The following is a 20,365-nucleotide window of genomic DNA, read 5'->3' on the forward strand; positions in this document are numbered from 1 at the left end:
GAGGCAATAGATGTTAAAGATCACTCTGCTACCCTCCTTACCCTTTCAGCAGTTATAACTGAACAACCCTCTACTTCCAGAAAGAGTCAACATCAACTGGATAGAAGGAAACACTTTTATTCAAGAGTAGATATTAACAGTACACTTATCAGTGCCCTTGTCTTTAACAGCAGAGGCATCAGAGCAGGCCATGAACTATAGAGGCTTAGATTGTAATCTCTTTAACAAATTTGGATTAGCTGCTAAGGCTAATCCAAATTTTTTTGTTTCCATTATTTGTTTTATTGATTTTCAAAAAATTATAACAGCAATTTAAATATAAGTTGAAATTGCACAAAGAATAAAAGAAAGAAGATAGAGAAACGAAGCTGACATAAAGAAAAAGATACCGTGATACAGTTCATCCACCAACTAATCACAATCAGCTTTAAACCTTACTTATATAATCAATAGTAATATAGTACTAACACCATAAAGCTAGAGAGAGGCTTTAAGTTAACTATAGGGAGTCACAATCCAGGAAAAAAAACTCAAAGAAAAAGCTTAACATAGAATTTCCTGCACTAGATATATACTTTCTTAGTTAGGTAATGGGGACGAAGTGACTATTTTTCTTTGCTCAATGAAACTTTTCAGATGATCGGACATTAGAAATACAAAAATTTCCTAATTCTTTTTTAACAAACATTTACACGGGAACCTCAGTGTAAATGAATAGCCCAAAGATATAACCTCTTGGCGGAGAGCCAAAACCTCTTTTCTCCGCACCTGAGTTGTTAAAGTGAAACAAGCCCAGCTCTACAGCATTTCTCTGGCTACTCTTATAACACTTGTAGAGGTACAGCAGCGTTTTTTGCTGCACACCTCAAAAGTGAAGTGAAATAAGCCCGGCATTACAGAGTAACTCTGGCTACTCTTACAAAGCTTCTGGAAGCCCAGCAGCGTTTTCCTATTTCCTCCCTCCTACCCCCTATTTCCATCTCCCCCGTGTACCACCATCTTCCAGGATGTACTCCTCCCATCCTGAGGAATGACTCCCAGCTATCCAGCACCTAAATCCTTACTCCATGTTCCCCTTATCTACATATTCTATATGCCAATCAGACCCTTTCCAAACCTTCCAGATTTTATATTGGCTCCCATTTCACATCGCACCCATCAACCATCAGAGTTCCAGTACCAGGCTTACAAGAAGCACTGGCTGCTCCCTGCAACCAACAGGAAAAACTGCAGGAGCAGTTACGTAGAACCAGAACCATAATAAAACAAAACAAACTGTCCCTTCTCTTCATCTCACACTTGCCATTCCAGGTGATGAGGGACTTCCTGGCTGTCTGTGCAGTCTACTAACAGCCCCTAGAACTCTTTGCCATTTAGGTTGTTCCTCCCTTCTCTTCAAAGCAGTCAAATTGCCATATGCAATGTCTCGCAAAGAAACAGTCTTGCCTGCCTCTCGTAGGAAAATTGCAGCTGCAGCCACCGATTTCATTCTAGCTGTTTTATGTTGAATGGAAAAGAACAAGCCAAAAGGAAACAGCCAGCGATATTTAATATCTTCATGTTTCAAGATTGTTATCACACTTTTAAACTCCCGGCATTTCCTTATTGTGATCAGTGAGATATCTTGAAAGACCTCCACTTTTTGGTCTTTCTAATTTATTTGTCCCATTTTTCTGGCCTGTTGGGCTACTTTGTCTTTAATGGTAAAGTTATGGAAACAGGCCACTAGATCTTGTGGAAGATTCCCACATTGCTCTCCCAAAGCTCTTTGGGCTCTTTCCACACGGCATGTCTGTTACCGTTTTTTCATCTGTGCCCAATATCATTGTACAAATGCTGTGCACAATCTGAAAACAGTCCGCAAACTCTACTGACTCTTGGATTCCATCTAGATTTGTTCTCTAGGTCCCCTAACTTTTACTCCAGCTCCGTTGCCACTGTGGAAAGGCCAGCCAGATCCTCGCGATGCACATTCATATCTGTGGCCTTTTCATTCAATTGGGCCTCCGACTCCTTCATCCTCCTGCCCAGATCTGCGACATCTCCTCTGTTCTGCTATCATGGCTCCAAATTCAGCTTTAATCCCAGCAATGTCTTGTCTAACCTCCGCAAACCACTGAATTCATCTTGGCTCAGCACACTGACTATTTCCCTGCTGCTGCCTGCATAATCGGGATCTTGGCTTACCTCGTCGACCACACTGTCATCCTCCATTTCCTCCTCTATATACCCGCTGCTCTGATCGCCTCCTGATGAGTGAAGGAGAAGTGCTTCAAATCGGGTTGTTTTTTCTTCTGCGACATCCCGATGATAATCTTCGATTGCCTTTCAATGTTTTTGCTAACACTGCTGGGCTGAAACACTTTGATGGGGTAGGAGCTCTGAACTTAGGCTGCCATTTCCCCAGGTGACATTACTTCCTCTCCTTCTGCAGCATTCTAAAAACTTTGTCAGCTACTTGGATTAGGAAGAGTTTGAAAGAGGGAGCAAAATCTTGGCAAAATATTCACCTTGAAACTTGCCACATACTCCATCCAGGACAGATGAAAACACATCCAAGTTTGTAATTCCTTATCTGTTTTAGAGATAATTGGAGAATAATTAAGTGGAAATAGTTTGTCAGAAATCACCAAAATATTTATTCAGAGTTAGTGCAAATGAAACTGTGCCCAGGAAATGGAAAGCTCACTTGCAAATTATCAGTATATGATTACGAAAGATTAATATTTATGGCCTCAGATTTACTCATATTGACTTTGAATCCTTAAAGACTCCCATAGTTAGTCAGCTCACTATCAATATGGGTAAAGATAAATGAGGATTAGAAATTGAGAACATGACATTGTCTGCAAACAGAGAAATTTTGCACAAATCTTTCCCCACAGCAATATCTCTAATATCATTGTTACTCTTATTTTTTAAAGATAAAGGTTCCATCACCAGTGCAAACAGCAGTGACACAGGACACCCTTGTCAAGCACCCTTGCCTAACTGAAGTGAGTCCGAGTAGTTACCAAGAGCCTCGTACATATGCCCAATCCATTTTAGAAAATTACTTTCAACCCCCATTTTACTTAATGTTTGAGTCATAAAGTCCCAATTGATTCTATCAAATGCTTTTTCTGCATCAATGGCAAGCAGCATAGTTTGGGTCCACTCTTTTTTTTTTTTTTTTGCAAAGCCAAATCAAATTAAGAAGCTGACAAATGTTATCTGAAGGTTGCTTATTAGGGATAAACCCTGATTGATCAGGCTGAATCAAACTAGGTATCTGAAGACTTCTTTTGCCCAATTCAGCTTTTATTCAAAACAATTCAAAAGCTAAAAAGAGGAGACCAAGATGGCCACTGAGCTGTAAGGGCATGAAGGCTGGTGTCTCCGGTTGCACTTGAAATTTCTTGTTGAGCTTGTTATTTTCTTTTGAGATTTCTTTGGGGAAAAAGAACATGTCACACACAAAAAGAAAAGCTCGAATATGAGACATTACCTCTACCCTGGAGCGGGATACTCTGCAACCAAGGATTGACGAAGCCTTCACCAAAACGCCGATAGACAACCCGGATGTTGAAATCGCTGGAGCTGGTAAGGAGCAACTACCGAGCCCCTTGACCTTGGAAATATCACTAAGCCCGGGTGACCCAATAATACTGGAACCACCGTGAGGGAACCCCGGGGAATTGCCGAAAGTGGATAGACCGCGAGGGTCGCGGGAAATTCTTGCAGACAATTTCTTAATGGCAGCTGGCGACCAGAGAAGAGCGGAAAGTTATTCCGACTCTTCGATGAACCATGGGAAACCGGGTTCCAGGAGCCTTGATAACCGGGAGAAAAAGCTAACCCCAGAACAACTGCAATTCTTAGAACAACATAGAAAAAGTGGTGAAGGCCTAATCGAGGCAGGAACTGTGAATAATAATAATATTACCTTGTTTAGTGCTGCTCCAGCTCTCGCTCCTTCCTTAGAAGAAATAAGAAATATTTTGATCTCAATGAGGAGTCGATTAACACTCTAACTGCTACTGTTCAAGAAGCTATTACCAAAGTTCAGGTAGTAGATGAAAAAGTAGTAACAATGGAGAAAAACTAAAAGCAACAGATGGGAAAGTAAAAGAGATTGAAGATATTCAATTCAACCTGATAAAATCTGATAAAGTGATTGAGAACAAGATGGAAATTCTTGAAAACCAGTCTAAGAGGGCAAATTTGAGGATTCTAAATTTCCCCAAGACGAAGTTAGCATCTCCAATGGAATTATTTAAAAGTTATCTTTTAAATATTTTGAAATTTTCACCAAGCGCATTACCAATTATATCTATGATTATTACCTATCAGCGAGACAATCCTTGGAGAGTATCACATTGTAATGGGAAAAGCAAGAAGATACAGATTTGAACTTAACTGATTTTCTGGAAAAATCTTTTGAGGCAGATATAAAATCAAGAGCAACGCTATTGGTGCAATTTTCTTATATAACCGAAAGGGATAATGTATTAATACATTATTTCAGGTTTCAAAAACTAAAATTCCATGAGCAAGCAATCTAAATTTTCCCTGACATTGCGAGGACAACTCAAATAAAGAGGAAGAAATTTCTAGCGATGAGAGGGGAGGTGGTAGACAGGGGAGTAATATTCGTTTTACGTTTTCCGTGTCGTTGCATTTTGCTTTGCGGCGATACTAAATATATCTTTAATGATCCGGAACAACTTAGGTCATATTTAAATGATAATCCATGTTCTTGAGATACTACTTAAGGTTATTGGTAATAAGGAGAGAAAGCCGTGCCCTTACAGTTCTAGCATATTCAGAAATATTATTTCTTTAAAGTATCTGCTATATGTTCGTTTTCTTGGTCTCCACTCTTTTCTTTATTTAGATTCAATGTGTTTCGCAATCAGATTATGATATTGAGAAGTAGGTCTCTTAAGCATTATATGTTACTGAATGTAACTTTTCCAATCTGTATTGTGTATATTTCACATTGTAAAAATTTCCTTTATAAATGCAAAAATGCAATAAAGTATAAATTAAAAAAAAAAAGCTAAAAAGAGAAGAGGGGTAAATGGTTTTGATAGCCCTCTTTTGGCCTTGTCAAATTTGGGTTCTGTGACTTCAACATCTATTGATTCAACAACCAATAGCATTACACCGAATCCCATCCATCCTCATGCAATGCAGCAGGAATTCCAATCTTCAGTCTTTGGCTTGAATGTTGAAAACAAGCAAGTATCATTTATGCAGTTGCCTTTGGAAATAAAGAAGGTTCTTCTAACTTAAAGAAAAAAACCCCTACCAGAAGGTTTTACCAGATTAAATGAAACTATTTTCTATTTGGTGCTCATTTTGGTCAGGATCCCTCCAGTTATCTTGCCCACTTTTTACTCCAGTATCTTCGAAACCATCTGACTCCGGATTGAATGCTAATTTCATCAGAGCTTGTTGGTATAGCAGCATACCATGATAGGAGTGCCATCACAATCATCTCCCATGAAATCATAGTTACCGAATTCATGAAAGGCCTCATGTATCCAAAGCCTTCATTAAAGGGTACCACTGCTCTTTGGGATCTAAATGAGGTTCTTGATTAGCTCATGAAACCAACATTTTTATTTTTAATAGTAGTTACTTCTGGTCAAAGAGTAAGAGAACTGCAAGTCCTGGTCATACTCTCCTTATTTTCAGTTCTTTTGTAACAAGAGTAGTTTTGAAAACCTTTATGCTAAATTTCTCCTCAAGGTGGTTACCCTGAATTCATTTAAATCAAAAGTCAGTGAGGTCAGCATCTTGAGAGTTAAGGTAAAGGCCCATGGCAAATAATAATCATGTTCAGTCTTTTGGTATTCTGAGGTGCCCGCTTTATTGCTTAACTCACCAATTTAACAACAAAATAGCAACACCATCTCTGGTTTGCACAAGTGTTTCTCTCTAACACTAAACTGGCATTTCCCTGTACGTACCAGGATCAGTCCAGACAGTGGGTTAGCTCCCTCTTCCATCAGATGGAGTCAATTAGACCTTTGAAGGATGCTTCCTTATAAGGTAGTGCATCCTCTACTAATCCTCAGTATTCTCTTGACTCCAGCAGATGACAGTGGTGACTTACGTTCCCCACTGAGATGACTGGAAAGCTATTTTAGGAATTTTCTCTATTTTCCTCCGCTTTCCTTTCTTTTGGATGGATCAAGTCTAATTAAAAAAAATTTTTTTTTTGAATTTTCTGAGGGAATTATTTGGAGAGCTTTCCTGTAGCCTCCGCTCCTGTTTTAGTGGGAGCATTCTATAGCTTGCAGGCAGTACTATTTGCAGCTCTCCCCACCCCTCCCATCTCTGTTGTGGGGGTAAGTTTGTTTTTATTTCCTTTTGACAGGCTATTTCCTCTCTTCCTCTCTCCGGAGTGCAAGTCGGTGGTGCCGACCTCTCCCCCTGTGGCTGCTATCCGACCCGCTGCCCCTGAGATGCCGTTTTCCTCGGGGCAGCCGGCACAGAGAGGCGTTATTCCTCTGTGCCTCTATCTGTGGGTCGCTGAGGGATAGAGAGAGAGCAGGACTGAAGCGGAGGCTATTACCCGCTTCTTACAGCCACGAACCTGGTGAGCGTGAGGAAGAACAGGCTGAAGCAGAGGTTTTTCCCATTTCCCGCAGCTTTAAATCTTGGCTGTTTCTCGCGTTAAGAACAGCTGGTTCCCTCGCGGCTCCGTCGGGGTTCCCCATGCCTCGTTCGTCCAGGTGCTGCGCTTGTGGGGAGCCTGGGTCGAGGCTCTCCCGCGAGGGGATTTGCACAGCTTGCCTCCCTGGTGGGGAGGGACCCACTCAACCGCCGGGCCGCTCTGGTTCTCGTCTTCTGGCGCACCTCGACGCTCAGGGGCCGGTCCCGATCCCGCTGACCGCGGGAACGGCAGCCATTTTGTCTCCAGACTCGGCTGCTCCGGTGCTAACAGGAGAATAGCAGGACGCTCCTTTTTCATCTAAGCTGCCGGTTTTGACACCCGTTCCACCTCTGGAGCCTTTTCCTCCGTCAGGGGATCTTCCAACTCTTCCTCCATCGGGGCCACCTCCGTTTTCCACGGATTTTGTTCTGCTTCACAATGCTTACCTGGCCAGAATGGGCCAGCACTAGGAATTTTTGGCGGGACCTCCTCCTCCTCCTAAGGTATCCAGAATGGCTGATTCCACTGAGGTCTTGGGAAATGCCCAGACCATGGGGAGTGCCCAAGGGTCAGTGGTCCCGGGACCAGGGGTACCTCCGACCACGTCAAGCGCTCCGAGGGTCCGTTTGGTACACCCCTCTGCGGGGGGGGGGGGGGGGTGTGTGTCCCTCAGCAGGACCTGGATCCGGATGAACCTTCAACTATGGCTCAATTGGAAGGGGATGATCCTAGAGTCCTGCGGATCTTCCAAAGGGATGAACTGGACCCCCTCATTCCACATAACCTACAGGAATTGGACATTGAGGCCCCTCAGGACCCGCCTGAGCCTAATCCACCAGTGAAGAAAGGGGACCCCCTTCTGGCTAGTCTACGTCCGCCGTGTAGGTCCTTTCCTTCCCATCCCACGTTCCTTCAACTGTTATCCAGGGAATGGGGTTTTCTGGAGACCTCCCTCAAGGTCGGCAGAGCCATGGATAAGCTATATCCTCTCCCGGATGATTTCCTGGAGCTTCTTAAGGTTCCCAAAGTAGATTCTGCAGTCTCAGCGGTGACGAAAAGAACTACCATTCCAGTAATGGGTGGTGCAGCCTTGCGAGATCTTCAAGATCGAAAGCTGGAAGTTTATCTTAAGAGAGTTTTCGAGGTGTCCGCCCTGCGGGTCCGGGCGGCCAATTGTAGTTTCTTCGCTCAGTGTGCAGGCCTCCGCTGGCTTCAACAGCTGCTCAGCTCCCAGGAGTTGCCTCTTGAGGAAGCACTTCAGGCAGACCACCTGGAGGCCGTCATAGCATATGCAGCAGATCCTCTATATTTATTTATTTTATTTAACAGTTTTATATACCGCAGATCAGGTAACAAAGTTACTAATCACTTCGGTTCACATTTCAACAAATACAATGACACTATAAAGACATTCTGAGAGTATTGGCCAGATCTATGGTTTCTGTAGTCTCGGCTAGACGCCTCCTCTGGCTTCGCAACTGGTCTGCGGATTCTTCTTCCAAGTCACAGCTGGGATCCCTAGCCTTCAAGGGCAAGCTACTATTTGGGGAGGATCTGGACCAGATTATCAAGTCCCTCGGAGAGAATAAGGTACACAAACTGCCAGAGGATCGCCCTTGTTCTTCTATGTCTTTTAATTTCAATGGAAGCCGATTCAGGAATCAACGTTGTTTCCGCCAGGCAAGGACTGCAGCTCCTCGTCAACTGTCCTCTTGATCTCAATCCTGGACTCAGTCTTTTCATGCCCAAAGACAGCCCCGTTCTGGTCCGGCCCAGGGGACGTCCTCCAAGTCTTCACAATGAAGCTATGCCGGCCCACTCCCCGATCCCCAGGATAGGGGGACGTCTCTCCCTTTTCTACGAGGAGTGGGTCAACATCACGTCAGATCAGTGGGTCCTGGATATTCTAAGATATGGCTATGCGTTAGAATTTGCTCGGCTGCTAAGAGACAGGTTCCTCTTCTCTCCATGTGGCCCAGTCCAGAAACAACTCATAGTCTGGTAGACACTTGACAGGCTTCTGGCTCTCGGTGCGATTTGTCCGGTCCCCCCCTGGAAGTAGGCCGGGGACATTATTGGGTATACTTCGTAGTCTCCAAGAAGGAAGGTTCCTTTCACCCGATCTTGGATCTCAAGATGGTCAACAGGGCCCTCAAGATTCCCCACTTTCGGATGGAAACTTGCGCTCTGTGATAGCGGTGGTACACTCCGGAGAATTTTTGGCCTCCCTGGATCTGATGGAAGCTTATCTACACATTCCCATCCTCCAAGCGCATCAGCGTTTTCTGCGATTCAAGATTCTGGGACAGCATTTCCAGTTCCAGGCTCTACCCTTTGGTCTTGCGACTGCTCCTCGAACCTTCACGAAGGTTATGATAGTAGTAGCTGCCACTCTCCAGAGGGAGGGAGTCTTGGTGTACCCATAACTGGACGACTGGCTCATTCGGGCAGAGTCCTCAGCCCAGTGCCACCGGGCGGTCGACAAGGTGTTGACGCTTCGTCACTCCCTCGGTTGGGTGGTCAACTTCGCCAAGAGCAGCCTTTCTCTGTCAGTCTCTGGACTTCCTGGGGGTGCATTTTGACACAGCGCTGGGCAAGGTGTCTCTGCCCCCGGACAGGGCTCATACACTCATAGCTCAGATACAGCGATTCATCGGTCTCTCGCTTCCTGCGGCGTGGGATTACCTCCAGGTCCTGGGATCCATGGCTTCCAGCATCAATCTGGTCCCCTTGGCGTTTGCACATATGTGTCCCTTAGAGCGCGCCTTGCTCTCCCACTGGAAGCCGGTGTCTCGGGACTTCCAAGCCATCCTTCCTCTCCCGCAGGGAGCCAAGGACAGTCTCTCGTGGTAGTTCAACCTGTCTCATCTTCTCCAGGGTGTCCCTTTGGACATCCCGAAATGGGTAATCATCATGATGGACGCCAGTCTCACTGGCTGGGGAGCGGTGTATCAGAAGAGTTCTGTGCAAGGGAAGTGGACGCCGTCCCAAGCAACTTGGCCGATCAATCGCTTGGAGACCAGAGCAGTGCGTCTGGCATTGAAATGCTTCCTACCTCTCGTCCATCATCGCGCAGTCCAAATACTCTGACAGTGCGACCACTGTGGCCTACATCAATCGCCAAGGGGGCACGAGGAGCCGGCATGACTCTCGGGAGACAGACAGGTTGATGGCGTGGGCGGAGATTCATCTCTCCCGCCTAGCAGCTTCCCACATCGCAGGCGTAGACAACGTTCAAGCCGACTTTCTCAGTCGTCAACATCTAGATCCCGGAGAGTGGAAACTCTCAGAGGAGGTGGTGAATCTCTTGTTCCACAGATGGAGGACCCCCTATCTGGATCTAATGGCAACCTCCCGGAATGCCAAGGCAGCTCGGTTCTTCAGTCGCAGAAGAGAGTACGGCGCAGAGGGAGTGGATGCCTTAGTCCTCCCCTGGCCCCGTCACGTTCTCCTCTGCGTGTTTCTCCCTTGGCCTCTGGTGGGCAAGGTGCTCTGGAGAATAGAGTCCCACCAGATTCTGGTAATGCTGGTGGCGCCGGAATGGCCCAGTCGTCCGTGGTTTGCAGACTTGATCAACCTCGCAGTGGACGGACCTCTTCGTCTGTGTCACCTTCCATGCTTGCTGCATCAAGGTCCGGTATCTTTCGCCCTGGCCGATCGCTTTGGTCTAGTGGCCTGGCTTTTGAGAGGCGCCAGCTGAGACAGCGTGGATACCCAGAGGCCGTTATCTCGACCCTCCTCAAGGCTAGAAAGACGTCTACCTCCATCTCCTATATCAGGGTATTTGAGAACTGGTGTGCCTCCTTACCTGTGTCGCAACGGACTGCCTCGGTGGCTCAGATCCTATCTTTTCTTCAACAGGGACTGGACAAGGGTCTGGCCTTCAACTCACTGAGAGTGCAAGTCTTTGCCCTAGGCTCTCTACTTCATCAACGAGAGGGAACTTCCCTCTCCTCTCACCTGGATATCATCTGATTCCTCAGGGGGGTGAAGCACGTGAAACCCCCGGTCCACGATCTTTATCCTTCGTGGAGTCTCAATCTCTTTCTCCGAATCTTGGTAGGACCACCCTTTGAACTCGTGCGTTCCACGACCCTCAAGGATATCACTCTCGATGGTTTTCCTGGTAGCTATCTGTTCTGCCTGCAGAATCTCGGAGCTTCAAGCACTCTCGTGTAGAGAGCCTTACATTCGTTTTACGGATTCGGGAGTTTCTTTGCACATTGTGCCTGCTTTTCTACCCAAGGTGGATTCCGAGTTCCACTTGAATCAGACAGTAGAGCTTCTGTCCTTCTCAGCGGACTCATCGGCGGATCTATGTAAGCTAGATGTCAAGCGTATCCTCATTTGTTATCTGGAAGTTACTAATGATTTTCGCTTGTCGGACCATCTTTTTCTTCTCCGGCATGATCCGAAGAAGGGGACCAAGGCGTCGAAAACTACCATTGCTTGCTGGCTGAAGGAGGCGATCTCGGTGGCCTACATTGGAGCGGGTCGACAACCTCCGGCGGGTGTCGAGGCCCATTCTCTTCGAGCTCAGGCTGCTTCCTGGGCGGAGATGCAATCAGTCTCATTCCAGGAGATTTGTCGAGCAGCAACTTGGAAATCATTACACACCTTTGCTCGTCATTATCGTCTACACATACAGTCGTCTACTTTTGGCTCCTTTGGCTCTAGGGTCATTCGAGCAGGGCTTTCCGGGGCCCACCCTATGTAGGGAAGCTTTGGTACATCCCACTGTCTGGACTGATCCTGGTACGTACAGGGAAAAGAAAATTATTCGTTACCTGCTCATTTTCGTTCCTGTAGTACCAAGGATCAGTCCAGACGCCCTCTGTTTATTGGGTTTGGGATTGCCTCTCTGCTCAAATTGTTCTTCAGTGCCTTTTTCCTTTGGCTGGTTAATGGTTCATTCTGCAAGTTTGTTGTTTGACACTGTTTTGTGCCCTTTGCACACTGTTATTTGCTACTTAATTCTATTCTTGATCCATCCTGATTTTCCTCTTTGCTTTGATATACTCCATACTGAGGATTAGTAGAGGGTGCACTACCTTACAAGGAAGCATCCTTTAAATTTCTATTTGACTCCATCTGCTGGAAGGGGGAGATAACCCACTGTCTGGACTGATCCTTGGTACTACAGGAACGACAATTAGCAGGTAATGAATAATTTTCTTATATATATTCTTCTAAACCCGCAAGTAACGTGTGTTTGTGTTGGGGTGTGTGTGTTGGGGTTGGTGTTGGTGTGTGTGTGTTGGGGTTGGTGTTGATTTATAAGTTTGTACCAGTACGTGGGTAGGCAAATGGTTCTTAAGAACAGAATGGATATCTGTAACAAATCTGGTTTAGAAAACAACTTAGCTGAGGGCTCTCTCTAGTTCCAGTAATTGGTACATAGGCAATCCAAGTCTCTTCTGAATTGATATTCATTTGCACTATGTGCAGGCCATTATCAAAAGCTAAATTGGTACCATTTATATATCCTTCTGGCCCCTGCCTTTTCTTGCAGTCATTTTTGAAGTGAGATTGAAGTTTAAGGGTGACAAACTGATTTTATTTTGGTTGGTATACAAACAGGTTGGGCATTTGGCTCTTTATGTCCGAAATGCCTTATGGAACCTTATCAACCAACATGCTGTGGAAACTGTTCTTCATCATGCACCATGCTGAAAGTGAACATCTGGAAAAGCTGAGTTCCACTATGGACCCCGATGAGTGCAGGCACAAACTCAAAGGTATTATTGGGGTTAATTCCACTAATTTTGAGTAAGAAAAGCCTATGTTAGAAGACAAATGCTAGAAATAAATCAGGTACCTATCCTTTGCTAGGCCTGTGGTCCTCCTTTTCCTAAAAATGTTAGTTTGTGATTTATAAATACTCCCACCATCTTGCAAACAAATTGCACGTTTTCTGGTAATTTTGTAGCACATGTTGTTTTGCATTTTGTCACAGGTCCATTTTCAAAGCCATTAGGCTGGAAAACTCACAAATTATCTGGCACCCCACCTTGCTTATTCAGCTAAAAGTTAGCCAATAAGTCATTATCTGGCTAAGATTTAGCCAAATGAGAAAGGAGCATGTTGGGGGCATTCCGTGGTAGGGACAAGTTAGGCAAATAACTTATCTGTTTAACTGATATTTGTAGTTAGCCAATTAAGGCCTAGATACACCGATAACGCATGCATTATCCAAAAAGGGGTGTGTTTATGGAAATTGGTAAACTTACCACTTCACATAGGTATTATCGCATGGTGCGCTAGCTTTGCACTTCGCTAGGGTGAGAGAACATGGTACAAAATTTCATGTATTTGAGACTTTCCTCACTCCAGATGACATCAATTCTTCACAAAGGTGTACTGTGCTGTTTGTACGTATTACTCTATATTCAAAACTGACCCCTAAACCACCACTAATGCTTCACCTCGACCTGTCAGGTGGCCCTCCTATAGAGATATAAATAGGTGCACACAGTGAGGCTCTCCCGAGGCGCGCTCTCTCTCCCTCTTCCTCCTCCCTCCCTCTCCAAGCCCAGAAATGGCCAAAATGCAATTCCAAAAATGTATCGCGAATTGCGTTATGGCCTTTTCGCACATATTGCACAGCTTAACACTACGGAAAAAGGTGTAATTTCTGCAGTTAAAACTGTCAATATGGCCCCTAATTTTACTAATTCCTGCCCATTACTCTTCCCCCAATCCTGCCCACCCCAAAAATTTGCATTTGCACTGTGTGGTACAGCATTTTTCGCATGCAATAATGTATTATCGCATGTGAAAATGTCATAACGCACTTTCAGTTATTCAGCTATCTCTAGATGTGCCTGAGAGCAGGTCTATAGTAATCTGCCTTGTTTGCTGGATAACTTTAAACCTTCTGATATTCAAAAGATAATAGGTTAGGTTTAAAATTATCTGGCTACAGGTAGTTTTATTTATTTATTTTATCTATATTCCTCATTTTGGTCCTTCAAAGCAGATTACATTCACGTACTGTAGATATTTCCCTATCCCTAGAGGGCTTACAATTCTAAGGCCTGGATTTACTAAACCATAAGGCAATATTGTGAGTCAAACAGCATGTAATGTGCGTTAAATCTTGTTTATTGCGCAGTGTCGCCAGATAACGGCACTATTGCTATATCATGACACTATCACAAGATATACCTGAAGATTTCTTACATCTATGGAAATAAACTGCTTTGCATACATTTGCATGCATAAAATTGCTTAATGCATGCAAAGCAGCTTATATATAGGCAATCCAAAATGTGGCTGACTTGGAAAAGGTCAGCCCTGTTATTTTATGGGCCCATGGGAAAATTAAAGTGCCAAGGTGCCTGAAAAACACCCTCCACCCAAAATAGAAAAAAACACCTTGGCACCCTGCCCACACCCTGCGCTGCCTACTGAGGCAGCCCTGGCCCCAAAACAACAAAATAAAATCTTAGGAAATGATGCAACGATGGGCTGCCCCTTCCCCCACCCCTCCCTCTAATTTCAGAAAAGTGGCACCTCCTCCTCCAATATTCCTATCCCTTCCCAACCCTCCTAATTAGTATCCCTGGCGTCTAATGTTCTCAACCCCCACCTCTCCATCCACCAACACAAAAAAAAAATGACCTTGGGGGTCTGGGGGGGAGCAGGCAGATCCCCCTAACTCTCCCATACATTTAAAAGTAGTCTTTGGTCGTCCATGGAGGCCTGGAGTGCCCCTAGCTCCGGGCCTGTTGACACCATTTTTTAAAATGTTGTTGAACTGATCTTGCCCTTTTTGGAGGGCCAGGGCCATCTCGGAAGGTGGTGGAGGGCCTAGATGGGGTTCTCCTAAGATCCCCCGCCCCCCCAGTGTTTTTTTTTTTTTCCTTTGGGAGGGTTGCTATTTTTAGGGCCCTGAGACCTTTAAGCGATGGCGGCCCCGTACTGTGGCGTGATTATTTTTGTCATGCATTTGTGCCGTGATTATTAGATTTTCAAATCAAAATTATTTTTCATTGAAATTTTGTTGGAATTTAAATTGTTTCATTTTGAAAACGACCTGAAATGAAATAGGACATTTGTTGTCATTTCCTGTTTCGTTTCTCCCGAACGCACATCCTTACTGTCTTCTGACCAAGAAGACCATGGTTCCGGATACGGATTGTATTCACCATTGTTGGAGCACATTTTAACACTAGGACCTATTCTTCACCCAGATTTATGCCATCTCAAAATAATGGCTTGGAAATTGAGAGGCAGATGTTAAAAATGAAGGGGTACTTGAAATCTCTTGTGGAAATGTTGTTGAAGTCCATTAGCATTTCTACTAAGAAGGCAATATTGTTGTCTGATGTAAGTTTGCTTGCTGGTTAAGGAAAATATTCTAATCCAGTGAAGATATCAGTTTAGACTAGTGGTTCTCGACCTTTTTTCTGTCAGAACCTGATAGATCAGTGGTTCCCAACCCTGTCCTGGGGACCCCCCAGCCAGTCGGGTTTTCAGGATATCCACAATGAATGTGCATGAGAGAAAATTTGCAAGTTATGGAGGCAGTGCATGCAAATTTTCTCTCATGCATATTCATTGTGGATATCCTGAAAACCTGACTGGCTGAGGGGTCCCCAGGACAGGGTTGGGAAGCACTGTAATAGGTGGTTCTTACTTGTGTGACACATTGAACACATGACAGTCACAAGGCTAAATATAAATGTACACTTTGCCTCCACATGAAACCCCACCCCCTCCAAACCCTCAACAATGGGTATAAAGCAGAACTAGAACATTCCCCATACAACTCATCATACAAAAAGGATATTCTAGTGTTATCTCAATAACAGCAACACAAGCTCCCTCTATTACTAGGTGCAAAGGCCCTATTTATAAAACAAACAGCAGTTCATCACCAATGCATGTCCTATTGAGAAAACACAACAAATAAGTTGAGAAATTTAACTAGCCATGCTACTTAAATACCTCACCTCAGTCACACAAACAGAACTGACTTTCACCAAGTACAGAAAGACCACAGATTACAAATATGGAGACAGAAACTGTAATGGAAACCCAAAAAAGTCACTCTGCATGCAGTACAAAACTGGAGAAATGGAAACAGAAATATAGCACCTAACATAGTACCAAGAACTGCAATAACACACACAAACTAATCCACACAAAGTTATACCTGCATTATGGCTTGCACTCCAACAGTAACAACCGTATCTATGAAAAGGCAACACTACAAATATTAAACCAGACCCTAAACACCAGTACACCTCGTATTCGGGAAAACAGTACAAACCAAGCTACTATAGATCCCCACACAAAATAATTGTAAAACTATACTAATAAATGTTTCAAAATAGCTGATGAACAGCCCCTGCCCCCACTCTCCTCCACCATGCATTCTATTGTTATAAGCACAATATATACATTTTTAAATAAATAGCATCTAAAAATTAAAAACTCTTAAAGATTATTAAAAATTCTCCAAACACCAATAAAATATTTCAAAACAGAAGACACATCACATAATACCAATAAATAAAATGGCAATCAATCAAGAAAAATGAACTTAAAAAGTCACCTTTACCTACCCTCCCTAGCAGCTCTCCTACTCCTTTCCCCTGCAGGCTAGTAGCACACACCAGAAGCAGCAGTAGCTGTTGAAGCTGTCCTCACGGTCCTCTTCCTTAGTGACCACAAACAGTCTCTGTGTCACGCGCACACTCACACACTCACACACGCACAAACACTTCATCTCTTTGACCAGTGTTTCTCACACACTCGCGTCACCTCCCTGACCAGTCTCTCTCAATCATACACAATGCCCTCTCTCGCTCTCTCACTTATACACTGGCTGGCTACCTGTTTCTCACTCCCACTTCCTCCCTCCCCCGGAGCACAAATGGTAGCTGCATCAGCCTCCTCCACAGCCCAAGAAAGAAGAATTACATTGACCGTGAGGGCTAACGCTGCTGTCTCCCTTGTTGATTGCTGGCTGCTTCTAATTTTGCTCCAGGCCTGCGCTGCTGCTTGGGCTGATGCTGTTGCCACTGCTGCTACTTTTCAGTGCAGCATGACCTTTTCTTCCCTGCACGCCCCTGCTACACATCAGTTCTTCCGGGTCGCGGGTGCAGGAAGCAGAAAAGGCCATGGTGCAGTTGCCTGCTTCAGAGAACTCTGCTGCCCTTCCCATCCGGCCGGATTTGTACGTTCTGATACCCCGGGGGGGCAACAGCAGCAGTGGAAGAATGTCTGCCTCTCACTCAGTGGAGGAAGAGGAGAGAAGAGCAATGAGACCGGGTAGTATTGGATATCTTGAGCTGAATATTTCGGTAAACTTCTCTTTCACCAAATGTACTCAGCTAAGGATACCTGGATAAAGTTACCTGGGTGGCTTTGCTACTCCCTGATTTACTGAATATTTGGGGAAAAAAATGACACCCTCTTCCCCTTTAAAAAAAAAAAAAGAAAAGTGGGCACCACTCCTCCCAAACCTCCAAAAGACTCCCTGTACCCCAGTGGGAGGAAGCAAGGCTCTTACCTTCTGCAAGGTGAATAGCTATGTGCCGGTATAGCTGACAAGTGCACTTAGATGTTCATTTAATCACATCACTGGAAGCAGAATTGATTCCTTCACTGACAGCTGACCAGCTGGAGAAGAGGGTGAGAGAGATCAGGCTGCACAGCCTATGACATGTTGTGTTTGTTCTTATTGTTATTTATTTTATTTTTATGTTTTATTTTGGAGGATAGAGGGCGTGATAAGGCCACGGCTGGCCTGCAAGGTTTATTTTTTCACTTACCCAGCTAACTTTAGACCTGCAATTTTTCTGACCAGAATATCTGTGCTAGCCAGATACATTTTGAACATTCCCTTGGAATGCCCCACCCTGCCTCTTTTTTTTTTTTTTTTAAATTTATCCAGCTAACTTGTAGTTGGATAATGACTTACCCAGCTAAAACTTCACCAGTTAGGAGGGTGGGATATCTAAAACCCTAGATTTGTCCCGGTAAGTACTGAAGTTGGCCATATAACCCCTTTTGAGTATCCACTCCTACGTGAGTAAGTTCATTTTAACTTCAGTTGTACTAGATGGCTTCAGGAATAAGTTTGCAGCTCTGTATTTTTAAAAGCTTTGCCTTTATTTTGAGTGCAAGGAGCATTGGTTTGCAGTCGTCTTTTGAAGCTTCTAGGAGGCTGAAACTTAAATTTTCCAATAAATTCATTAAATTAATTAATTAATTAATTTTATTACCGTATTAGTATCGTCTTTTGTTGAATACAAAATATAGGGTTGAGGGAATATGAAACAGGACTTGCTTCACTTAAATAGAATGATCTAAAGTCACATTTTGTGCAGTGCCACCTTGTGGCAAGTTAACATTGCAATGTTTGGATGAACCAGTGTTGGCATTATTTTTGTTTATATTTTAATTATTTTTACAAAATAAGTCTTCAGAAACTTTCAGAAAATAGCATCATGTTTTACTGTTGTATATGAAATATAGTTTAGTTTCATGCGTGAGATGAATTTTTATTTTTACATTGAGAAATTAATTGTATACAAATTCTGATGTATTTCCCTCCGTGTAAATGTAATGAAGTTTTATATCAATCTGGTATTTTCTTCTTAGTATAAAAGTTTCCTGGACTTGAGAGCCATGCCACGGGCAGTAGACATCTGCTGCAGAGTATTTGGCTATTGTGATCTATCATTAGATGCCATTTCTTTTCTTTTAATATTCTGGTCTCTCTGTTTTTTTTTGTTTTGTTTTTTTTTTTTCTACCTGGTAGTCTCCTCCTGCTTCTTTGAGCCATGCAGCTCAAGTGGAACCAGGGCTTGGATCTGGCACAATGAGCCTTCATTTGTAGCTATTCAAGAATGTTTTCCCCTATTTATTTCTCTCTCTTTCCACCCCCCCCCCCCCCACCCCTGAACTGTCCAATAACTTCAGCGACAGTCCTTGGCACAGAGCCAATCATCAGGACTCTTTCCAGAACCCTGCAAACATGTGCTTTAACTCCAGCCTCTAGGGGGCACCATTGCATGAGTACTGGAACTCCCCCACCTCCTTGCCAGGAGCTGTGAACACTCTACACAGCATCCCCAGCCCTGGCCAACCAGGAGAGTGGAATATTTAATATGCTATACTAATTGACTGGGTTACGGAAAACTGTCTGCATTATACTCCTGAGTCAAAAGATATCTTAATTGTGCATTGATTGCTCTGGATATGTTTTTGTAGACCCTGAGCACAGAGATCGATTTGAGAAGTATCTCTTGACCATGAACAGCTCAGAAGGGATTTGTCTTCTTACTACCTTTGCTCAGATGGCTCAAACTAAACAGAGAGGTGTGGATGAAGACTTTGTAAAAGATATAGTGCTAGAAATATACCAAGTAAGTACATGTGCATTCAGAATAATCAGTCTTCAATTCTTGCACATCGGTTCTTAGTTCATTTAGAGGATAATTTTCAAAGCATTTACCTGGGTAGATTTCCCTGTTTGAAAATTCTGTTGCTATACATATCAGGCCGATACAGAGCGATACGGAGCGCACCGTTAACCCTTGATTGGACGCGTGTTTTCCCTTACCCTTTATTCAGTAAGGGGCGGAAAATGCGCGTCTAACCCGCTGAACTTAATAGCGCCCTCAACATGCAAATACATGTTGATGGCCCTATTAGGTATTCACGCGCGATTCAGTAAGTAAAATGTGCAGCCAAGCCGCACATTTTACTTTCAGAAATTAGAGCCTACCCAAAGGTAGGCGCTAACTTCTTCGGGCACCGGGAAAGTGCGATATCATGGCGATATTAAGTCGGAGATCCCGAAGGCTAAAAAATGTAAAGAAAAAAAAAAAATTTGAAGTCTGCTGACGGCTGTTGGGTTGAAAACCAGATGCTCAATTCTGCCGGCGTCCGGTTTCTGAGCCCGTGGCTATCAGCGGGCTCGAGAACTGATGCCGGCAAAATTGAGTGTCGGCTGTCAAACCCACTGACAGCCACCACTCCTGTCAAAAAGGAGGCGCTAGAGACGCGCTAGTGTCCCTAGCGCCTCCTTTTGCCCGTTTCTACCGCTGGGCCTAATTTAAATACTGTATCGCGCGCCCAGGCGAGTGGCCTTTACTGAATCAGCCCGATTGTTTTAGACAAACTGAAAAGAGGTAGTCCCAGAGGTCAGGTTTAGGTCAGGGGACGATAATTTTGGATTTTCACTAGTCCAGGGATGGCCAAATCTGATCCTTGAGAGCCACAAACGGGCCAGGTTTTCAGGATATCTACAACGAATATGCATATGAGAGATTTGCATGCACTGCCTCCATTGTATGCAAATCTCTCTCATGCATATTCATTGTGGATATCCTGGAAACCTGTCATATTTGTGGCTCTTGAGGACTGGAGTTGGCAACTCCTGCAATAGTCATTTCTTTCATGATCACTGCAATTACTTTCTTTGACTTTGCCATCTTACCATCTGCTTCCTCCTCTAGGTTCTTAGTGTTTTCTCGGGTGACCCACTGGATCTGTGAAGACATTTCCTTTCGAGTTTTAGTTGCAGACTGGTCCATTCAGTTAACCTGCAGTATTAGAAACTTGTGCCAAAATTGAAAAGGTTTTATTGTAAAATTTCAGCATTTTAACGCACCACCTCTGGAAGTTTAAACTTTTCATGACTTCTCACACTTGATCCATAACCAAAACTCTCCCTTATTTGGATTTTCAAATGAATGC

The 20,365-nt window shown here is 44.1% G+C and overlaps 1 protein-coding gene across 1 annotated transcript in view; it reads left to right on the forward strand.

Annotated features, from left to right (window-relative positions):
• Window positions 1-20,365, forward strand: part of EPG5 (ectopic P-granules autophagy protein 5 homolog) — a 335,394-nt gene that overhangs the window by 60,600 nt on the left and 254,429 nt on the right. The window contains exons 11-12 of the mRNA XM_029580866.1: window positions 12,227-12,384; window positions 18,875-19,029. Of these exons, the coding sequence (XP_029436726.1) occupies window positions 12,227-12,384; window positions 18,875-19,029 (313 nt within the window). The remainder of the gene's footprint in view (window positions 1-12,226; window positions 12,385-18,874; window positions 19,030-20,365) is intronic.

The sequence above is a fragment of the Rhinatrema bivittatum genome, chromosome 1 (genome assembly GCF_901001135.1).
Source record: "Rhinatrema bivittatum chromosome 1, aRhiBiv1.1, whole genome shotgun sequence".
Taxonomy (NCBI): Eukaryota; Metazoa; Chordata; class Amphibia; order Gymnophiona; family Rhinatrematidae; genus Rhinatrema; species Rhinatrema bivittatum.